Below are 10,592 nucleotides of genomic sequence, written 5' to 3'. Positions count from 1 at the left end.
GATCATAATAATGAGATATTTTTAGAATCTATCGGAAAACTATATAACGCAGGATTGCAGCCACAAATTGCAAATCTCTATCCGACAGTGGAATTTCCTGTAAGCCGCGGTACCCCAATGATTTCTCCTCTCATAAGGTATGCATATTTTTTGTTTAGGCACAAATAAACAAATTATTATCAAAAAAAGGAAACACTTTCATAAATTTTAAAATATTTGGGTAAAATAGTCAGAAGAGAGAACATGTTCAATATAATAGCGAATTAGAACTTTAAACTCTTTTTCGAACTTGGTTAGTTTTATCATTTAAGGGGCTCGTCTGGTCAAGAGGCTGTTGTTTTGAGGGGAAATTTTTTTTAAGGAATCATAAGAATACACTTTGTTGAAACTTTTACATCATATTTATTGATATTTGAAGAGTATTTAGAAATTTTTCCAAGTTAATACATGGCCAAGAATCCGCTGAAAAAAACGGTACCCACGATTCCGGGTTTTCAGTTCAACCCAAAAAAAAAAATCCTCTTAATCTGTGGATGTGTGGCTATCGTGTGAACTAGAACCAAATAAAAATATTGAAATTTCAATTTTTGCCAACGTTTTGAAAAAAGTTCATAATGAAACTTTTTGCCAACGTTTTGAAAAAAGTTCATAATGAAACTTTTTTTCAAAACGTTGGCAAAAATTGAAATTTCAATATTTTTATTTGGTTCTAGTTCACACGATAGCCACAGATTAAGAGAATTTTTTTTTTTTGGATGAACTGGAGATCCGGAATCGTGGGTACCGTTTTTTTTACACAGCTGTCGTCGGGGCGCTCTACAGCGGATTCTTTCATATATCAACTTGGAAAAATTTCTAAATACTTTACAAATATCAATAAATGTGATGTAAAGTTTAAAAAAAGTGTATTCTTATGATTCCTTACAAAAAATTCCCCCCAAAAAACAGCCTCTTGACCAGACGACCCCCTTAACTTCAAAATCACATCTCTGTATTTTGAAGACATTTTATCATCTTACTTATCTCAAAGATAAATGTATTCCTATACATATGTTAATCCTTTTATGCCTATTATAAAGAGCAGCTAGATAACAGTGATTTTTTAGAATCTGTGCTTCAATTTTACATCAAATCTTGAATTAAGTAATTTCTACAATAATTTGTTTACACGAAGATTATATAATAATTTTTAATGACGTTTGCAGATGGGATCATTTAGAAAATTTGTATGTAATGCGAGCTTGTCAAAAAGAAATAATTGACAAAAAGGAATTGGTTGTTAGTATTAGTACATCTGATGAAGAATTTGCGTATTTAATAGGCCATGTCGTTAATGAAAAAAATTTATTTCCTGCTATGGGGTATCTTTTTTATATCTGGGACATGATCGCATCGTTAAAAAACCAAGAATATATCAATACACCAATTGTGTTTGAAGACGTTAATTTTATTCGTGCTACAGTACTATCACATCAAAATGAGATCGAATTAACTTTCTCGATCCAAGAAGGTAATATTATTATGTAACCAATTAATTTTCTAGCGTAAACTTTTTATTTTTTAATTAGATTAAACTTATGCTACTTTTATAACGCAATATACGCCATAAATAAAAGATAAAAAATATACACAAAAAATATACGAGAATAACTAATCTTAACGCGGAATCTTTTTTCTTTTCACAAGTCAACTGCTTTTGTAAGGTCCAGCACCGTATCGACACATTTACATTTAACTTTGACTTATTCTAACATTATGTTACGTTAATGAATTTACACAAACATCTATTATAGGTAGCAATAGGTTTGAAATAACCGAAGGAGATAATGCTATTGTTACTGGAACAGTACGAATTCCATCCAATATTGAAAATGAGAAAATATCAGCTAATCTTGCTGAATGTATCGATGATGAGGAAGAAATGAATACAAAAGACATCTATAAGGAATTAAAACTTCGCGGTTATCAATATACCGGTGCATTTCGTGGGTTAAAAAGCGCATCGGTTACGGGATCAAACGGCCATATCGCATCTACATCTAATTGGGTGGCATTTATGGACAGTATGTTACAGATGATGATTTTAGGACAGAATTCAAGAAGCCTTTATGTTCCAACAAGAATTCGCAAACTGACTATCGATCCGAAATATCACATACAGATAATTCAAGATTATCCAATTGAAGATAGACGTAAGTAAAATAAGCGATACAATGCGGCCAATTACCTGACAAATAAATTTTATTCGCTACGTTGCAGAATTCTCTGTTCGTCGTTACAAGTCTTTAGACGCTATAATATCTGGAGGAATAGAAATTTGTGGTACTGTGGCTACACCTATATCTCACCGAAAAAAAGTAGTTAATACCGTTCTTGAAGAATACAAATTTGTTGCTCATCGTGATTTAGGTACTACGTCGTTGCAAGATGCAATAAGAATGTCGACGCACATTGCACTTGAATGTTGCAATATGATAAATGTTAAAATTATCGAATTTGTCGACGATAGTGACAAAGTGGTACCAGAAGATTTAAATTCTCCACTTATTAGTAAAATCTTAAATGATTTACCGCAGATTCGACACTACACTAAACTCGTGACGACCCACGAGAAATTCTCAAATATTTCTTTACCCGACAACGTTTCTACAACGGAAATTACTAAGTTGTCGAAGGACGAGAATTGTTTGATAGTCCTTGGTTTCAATATTTTGACAAAAAATAGCAAAACATTATACAAACAGTTGCTGTCTCTGTTAATGCCACAAGGTTTTCTATTGACTTTGGAGGAATCCGGTGCCTACGATTATTCATGCCTGAAAACGTATGAGTTGGATATTATACTGGAAAAACAAATAAATGACAAGAAGCTTTTGTTATTAAGAAAAACGCAAAATATTGCCAGAAACCAGCGGATTGTACATGTGAACAATTACGAATTTTCATGGGTAGATGAACTGAAATCAATCATGAATGTGCAAAACGAGACTGGTGTAGATACGGAGATAATTCTCGTCTCGGAAAAAGACTTCGAATGCGGGCTACTCGGTTTTATTAATTGTTTGCGAAAAGAACCAGGCGGCGAAATAATTAGAAGCGTATTTATTCAAGATGACAAAGCGCCTACATTTTCTTTGCAAGAACCGCTGTACACGAAGCAGCTACAGTTGGACCTACCCATCAATGTTATACGTACCGGTAACGTTTGGGGATCATACAGGCATTTACCATTACCATCGTTAGAACCAAAACTTGTTCAGAGGGCTTACGTTACGCAGATGGTATGTTAAGATGTTCTACTTATTATAAATTTTATAATAAATAATATTAATTAATGTTTACTTAACAGGTACAAGGAGATATGAGTACTCTCTGCTGGGCACAGAGCAGAATGTCTTGCATTAACCATGAAAATCTTGTTAATGTAATTTATACGTCTGTTAATTTTAAAGATATTATGATAGCTACTGGCAGACTCAATGCTGAAACGTTCGAACGCGGTAACGACTGTTTTATTGGCTTAGAATTTGTTGGTTTCAATACGCATAAGCAGAGGATAATGGGATTATGTTCACACGGGTAAAATATAGAGTTTCAATACATGTGCGATAGAAAGAACTTTTTGCAATTGACAGTATTAAATTCTATTTTATATGAGTATTATTAATTAGTATTAATAACGTTTCAATTTAAGTAACATTAACTTAAATTTAATATTAAATTAAAAATATGCAAGATATACGTCATTTTAAAGTAACGATTAAATAAATAAATACATTTTCAAAATTTTCATACATAGAGGAATGACGAACATTCTTGTGGCTGATAAATATCTCAGTTGGATTATACCTGACAAGTGGACAATGGAAGACGCAGCAACGATTCCGTGTGTGTACAGCACGTGTTACTATGCTTTATACATAAAAGGTAAAATGAAAAAGGGAGACAAAATCTTAATCCATTCTGGTACTGGAGGCATTGGTCAAGCTGCGATTTATCTTGCGCTTCACAAAGGTTGCGAAGTGTTTACGACAGTTGGAACTGTCGAGAAACGACAGTTTATAAGAGAAACGTTTCCCTCGATTCCCGAAGATCATATCGGAAACTCTCGAGATACAAGCTTTGAACAAATGATTATGCAGCGTACAAAAGGTCGTGGGGTAGATATCGTATTGAATTCTTTAGCCGAAGAAAAATTACAAGCATCTGTTCGCTGTTTAGCACATGGTGGTCGTTTTCTAGAAATTGGAAAATTTGATATGGTTTCCAATAATTCCTTGGATATATCTATCTTTTCTAAAGATATCAGCTTTTATGGCATTTTATTAGACAAATTATTCTATTCAAACGCAGAACAAAAGTCAAGGTTGTGGAAAACAATAACAGAAGGTTTAAAGGACGGTGCTATTAAACCACTATGCAGGAGAGTCTTCGAAAGAAATGAAATAGAAGCTGCCTTTAGATATATGGCAGCTGGAAAACATATTGGCAAGGTACAATTATTTCTTAATATACACAGAAATATGTAATTATGATACAGAATATTTTATCATATCAAATTAGAAACAATTCTTTGTTTCTAATTAATGCTATAAAGGTAGTAACAAATGTAGGTTTATTTAAATTTTATTTGACCAAGAAACTTTTTGTATTTATATTAATAAGTAACGTTTAATTATTAATTAATTAAAATTAATAATTAATAATAAAATTAATGATAAAATGCAAAACAATTTCAATAATAAAATAAAATATAAAATCTTTGTTACTTATAATTTATTACTTTACAGAAAAAAATATTGTTTCTTATTCGTAGATAATTATCAGAGTTCACAAAGAGGAAGAGCCTTTGGATGCTCCACTACTCGCTCATCCACGTTATCATTGTTTGGATCATAAATGCTACGTTATTTTGGGTGGACTTGGCGGATTTGGTTTAGAACTAGCAGATTGGTTGACTCTGCGAGGTGCAAAAAATCTGGTATTAACATCACGAACCGGGATTAGAACAGGTTATCAGCAATCAAGAGTAAAGCTATGGCGGTCTTACGGTGTGGATGTACAGATCGTTACAGTCGATAATAATTTGAAACATGAAGATTGTGAATCCCTATTAAAATTTGCTGAAAAAAGAGCACCGGTGGATGCCATATTTAATCTTGCAGTTGTTTTAAAAGATTGTATATTTCAAAATCAATCATCGCAAACGTTCGAAGATTCATTCAAATCGAAAGCATGGATGACGAAAAAAATGGACGAATTGTCGAGAAAGATCTGCCTGCAACTTCGACATTTTGTCGTTTTTTCCTCCGTGTCGTGTGGAAGAGGAAACGCAGGCCAGACAAATTATGGGATGGCTAATTCCGTAATGGAGAAAATTTGTGAGAAGAGGATGAAAGAAGGATTACATGGTTTAGCGATACAATGGGGTGCTGTTGGTGATGTCGGACTCGTGGCAGATATGCAAGAAGAAAATAAGGAATTGGTTATTGGAGGTACATTGCAACAACGAATAACTTCCTGTTTGGATACATTAGAAGTATTTTTGTTACAAGATCGACCTGTTGTAAGCAGTATGGTTGTTGCTGAAAAAGCAAAAATTGGCGGATCAATGAATATTTATGAAACAGTTGCTCATATGATGGGTAAGCAGTTTTATATAAAGCTAAACAAAGAAATATACTAAATACATATAATCCCATGAAATAAGAGTGAAATCAAAATGTTATTCCAAGTGTATTTATTGGAATAACTATAGGTAATGTCTCAAAAAATATATTTTTTGCACTAAATTAAATTTACGGGAATGCTTATAATATTTGGAAAACTATCTCTCACAATTGCAGTAGACTTAATTCTCTAAGTCTCTACGTGTTTCTCTTATTTAAATTATTATTGTATAACTTGAGTTTTAATCAAAATTTTTAGATCGCATTTGATATTTAGAAGAAAAAGAAGTTGTTTTTTTCCGAAAATCTAGTCAGCCATAAAGTGGGATATCTGAAAGAAAAAAAGAGAAATAATTGCTCGATAAGGACTTAAACCTGAGGGTAGTAAAGACGTTTTTTATACACTAGTTGCCAATTGTTGTCCAGAATAATAAACATTTTTTGTTTAGATCATTACGTTGACTTTTAGACAGAAATCGGTAACCCCTTTATTATTAGCAATTTTTTTAATTTTATTATGTTTTTTAGTCTTTTCTACCCATATTTCATATATAATTCTTTAAGATTTAGTTGATTGGAGCTAGCATTATACGCGATCAAAGGTTCATACACGAGGTTTACGAAAACAAAGCTTCCTCTATGAGGGAGCAAAATATAATTATTTTATAATTTTATTATAATTTTATTTGTTATACATTAATAATAAATTATTTAAAACAATTTTCTATAAAAAATTGTTAATTTAAACTTTTTAGGAAAAAAACGTTAAATTTTTTAATAAACTAATAACTTATTTAAGCTTTTACAATTAAAGCATTTTTATTTACAAAATAATAGTTGATTAAAGAAATGCACTTTTATATACATATAGTCATTTACTTGTCAAAAAATCATTTTTCAATGACATACATTCAATCACAAACAGATCGTCTGTGTTCGCGAGTTTCGCTCCTTAATTCATTACTTGAAGATTAAACTTTTCTTCAGATGTATCTTTTATACTATTTCAAATTTTTTTTAACGTTTTACGACATGAGAAGATTTCCTAATAATTTAAAAAGTTTCAAATAAAATGCATACCAATATGTGCTAATTAGGCAATAATTAACAATGTTTCTATTTACTAAGCATTTGTATTGAAATAGCTAAGTGCTTAAAGGTATAAAAAATGTAACAATTTGATTATTGATTAAAATTTTTGGTGTATATTCAATTTTAAAAGATTAAATAAAATAATATATAATTGACTTTATTATACAATTCTTACTTTATTTCAAACAAAATAGGATTGAAGAACATAAACGCAATACCATCAAATATGCCATTGGCCGAAATTGGTATGGATTCGATGATGGCAGTGGAAATTAAGCAAATGTTGGAAAGAGAGTTCGATATTTCCCTGACAGCGCAAGACATTAGAACTCTAAATTTTGCTAAACTTAGACAAATGACAATTACACCCGACCAAGGAAAGATACAAGATACAAATAAAATTAATCCAAGTAATTTGGGAGGCTTCGACATGCTGATTCGAAAAGTGAAAGATTCAGACTTTGTTCCAGATATTCTTGTAGAACTTGTTACGAAAGAGGTTAATCGAGGCAATATATTTCTCTTACCGGGAATCGAAGGATGTTTAAGTGTATATAAATCTATAGCATCAGGAATTAAATCTTCGGCAACGTGTGTGCAACATGGTGTACTTAATATTCCTGACGACAATCATTCAGTGATGAAGTCAGCCACTTATTTGCTGCCAGTAAGAAGATTAAATTTAATTAAAATATTTATGTTAAAAGTAATATTTAACAATTAGATAAAAATCTTTCGTATTATACCACAGCTTACACATACATTAATATTTGTATTTTCTTAGCACATATTAAAGAAAATGAAAGATCAAAGGGAATTTCTAATAGTGGGTTATTCATTTGGATCCTTAATTGCCATCGAATTAGCAAGATTATTAGAAGCTTATAGTTTCTCAGGACGGTTAATACTAATAGATGGAGCTCCTGATCAATTGAAACTTTGGACTAATCAATATTTGGACTGTACTTCGCCAGAAGAGTTACAAAACATAATATTACTTAGTTTATTGGAAATGTACACTATAATTAACAAGAAAACAGTTAGTAAATTATTTAAAAAAACACATTTTTTATCATAAAAACTATTTATGTAATTTTAATCTTACATAAATTTAAATAAAATAAGAACACACATAAAATCACTCATTGTAACATGAATATCTTCAAAGATTTGTATTTGAATCTTCAAATAGTAAAATATATTGTTTTACATTTCGTTTTGTATGTGTGTGTTAAGATCAAAGAATAATAGTTTTAGATAGAAAGCACAATAAATGAGTATTAATAATTATGGAAGAAGATTTAGGAATTTTAATAAATTAATAAGAGTAACAATAGATTTTATCTCATGGTTTAAAAATTTAATAAATTTTTTATATTTATATTGATAAAACGTAGATGTTATTTTGGTATATTTATTATAATTAATCATACAAAATTTTCTTATTTACAGCTTGCGTTAGAGCTAAATAAATGTAACACGGTGGACGAAAAATTAAAAGTATTTCATGCTTACTTCCCGAAGGATTTAAATAGATTGACCATCAAAAATCAAAAACTGATATATTCTACAGCTTACAATCATATAGTTGCTATACAGGATTATGATATTTCTTCATTACCTCGCCTTAAATCGCATATAACATTGCTAAAACCTACATTTCCGATTGCTTCTTTTACTGAAGAGGATTATGGTCTACATAAGGTAAATTTAATTTAGATAGAGATATTTTTGAAATATATGACTATATAATTTTAGAAATAAGAAGAAGCTTTATAACAAGAAACTTATTTTTAGGTTACCGAAGGTAAAGTGCAAATTCATTATGTGGAAGGTAATCATATCACAATGATGGACAACGACAAAATCATATCAGCTATTAACGAAGAATGGATAGAAGATAATAAGATAGAAGATAATATAATACAATAAATATATATACTTTATCGGGACGCGGTAACATTAAAACAAAATATTTCAAACATATTATATATAAAAAAATAAGATGTCTTTCTGATAATGTTATTCTACAATACATCTGTAAAATTTAAAATAAGCATGTATAAAGAAATATATACCCTTAAATTTTTGTGTTTAACAATATATTTCGAAAATTGAAGAATCCAATTAATTTCAGACAATTATGCTTCTTTTATGTCTTAGAAAAACTATATTTGTCCGGAATCAATTTAACTTTTCCTAAAATATATTGTTAAACACAAAAATTTAAGGGTACATATCTTTTTATATATGGTCATTTTAAGGTTTAAGACGTATGAAACAACCTCAAGGATAAGTTTATATTTGATAGTATTCTAAGCTATTATCATGGAAACGGTAAGATATATGTAAAATGTTTTAGGAAAAACTTTTATGATCCATTTATGTACGTTATAATTGTGTATTTAAATTTTTCAAAAATCTAATAAAAGTCTTCAATATACTTCCACTATCTTATTAATTTCCTGAAAGGACTGTGCCCAGTTTGGGCCCCGAGTGAACAGTCATGAGTCATATATTAATCGATTAATCGATAAGGAAGTACTCACAAAGTGGGGGGGGGGGTACGAAACAAATAGATTTAAAATTGTCTAATTGAAGTCTGGTGAGCGTACGGACCTAACCTAAATTATAAATTATTAAAAAATAAAAATTTATTATTATTATTTTAAAGTACTCTTCAAACCATTCAACTTTTGCTTAAAAAATGTTTTTCTATCTTTTATAGTTTCGGAAATATTCGGCCCGAAAGAGAAAAGTTAATTTTTTTCAAATGGATGATTCTGCCCCTAAATATGCGTATGGGCACGTACATACAAAAAATACGTGTCCCTTATTTTTGTCTAAGGCGGTAGTGTGGTCTAGTGGTAGAGCAGCAGACTCGTAATCTGAGAAACCAGATTCGAGTCCACTTGAGCACGTAAACATGGAATTTATTTTCCGAAAGCTGCGCTCTCCGTGCGAGAAAGGCTCTTGTGCGGAGCAAACAGGGCTCCGTCTTTCGGGAAGAGACGTTAAGCCGTTGGTCCAAAGAGTTAAGTGAGAGAAGAAGGTAGTAACGGGGATCGATTAAAACTTCCATTTATTTTTGTCTAGAAAACAACATTTTAAAATCTCATCAAAATTGGAGAGGGAAACTTCCGTACCTTTCCTTGTTGGCCAGGTTAATGACCTGTATCAAATACATTTTAGACACATTAATAAGCAAAAAATCATTATTACAATGTTATTGCAACAATATTCTACAACTTGTAATGTTGTTAAATATGTAGTTCTTAATGTTGTATAGAACATCATTATGAACATACTTTGACCACGATTCCGAAATTTCAGTAATGTTGAAATGGGAGTGCCATAACGTTGCAAAAACATTGCGCTAAGGTTTTTCTATCATTCCTGTAATGTTTTTGAAATAAAAATTTAAACGTACCTACTATCAACTTTATTACAATATTATATTACGATTACCGTAATATTGTAGAATTTAATGCTAGATCCGTACTGCAAACGTACCTTTTCTCTGATACTCGTTTCAGGTCCGCAACAGAAATAAATCGGTGAACTATTTGTCGAATATACACTCGTACAAAAAAAATAGGGAACACTTCATAAACCCTAAAAATTAGGTTATTTTCAAACTGCTGTAAGTCGGCGAAAAATTATCGTAAAAAAAAATTTAAAAAAGAATTTTGAAGCTTGAAGTTTCAACTTTAACGCACTTTCGGTGGATTTTTAAAATTTTTTTATTTTCTTTGTTGTACGCCTTAAAAAAGAACACATTGTTTTGTTCCTTAAAATTAACTTATGTTTGACTACTTGAAACTCAATTAA

At 30.6% G+C, this 10,592-nt stretch overlaps 1 protein-coding gene across 1 annotated transcript; it reads left to right on the top strand.

Annotated features, from left to right (window-relative positions):
• Window positions 1-6: 6 nt before the first annotated feature.
• LOC112455841 (fatty acid synthase-like) lies at window positions 7-8,822 on the top strand (the record flags this gene model as incomplete). The annotated part of the gene is made up of 11 exons (XM_025018042.1): window positions 7-137; window positions 1,206-1,510; window positions 1,794-2,192; window positions 2,260-3,281; window positions 3,350-3,579; window positions 3,800-4,493; window positions 4,817-5,645; window positions 6,956-7,428; window positions 7,546-7,800; window positions 8,214-8,465; window positions 8,559-8,822. Coding segments are annotated over 11 exons (4,725 nt in total), but the record flags the coding sequence as incomplete, so codon positions are not given.
• Between the last annotated feature and the right edge of the window lie 1,770 nt (window positions 8,823-10,592).

Source organism: Temnothorax curvispinosus, unplaced genomic scaffold (genome assembly GCF_003070985.1).
Source record: "Temnothorax curvispinosus isolate PA1 unplaced genomic scaffold, ASM307098v1 QBEX01006399.1, whole genome shotgun sequence".
Classification (NCBI taxonomy): Eukaryota; Metazoa; Arthropoda; class Insecta; order Hymenoptera; family Formicidae; genus Temnothorax; species Temnothorax curvispinosus.
The sequence above is the reverse complement of the archived record's forward strand: the minus strand, read 5'-3'. Positions and strand labels throughout refer to the sequence as shown.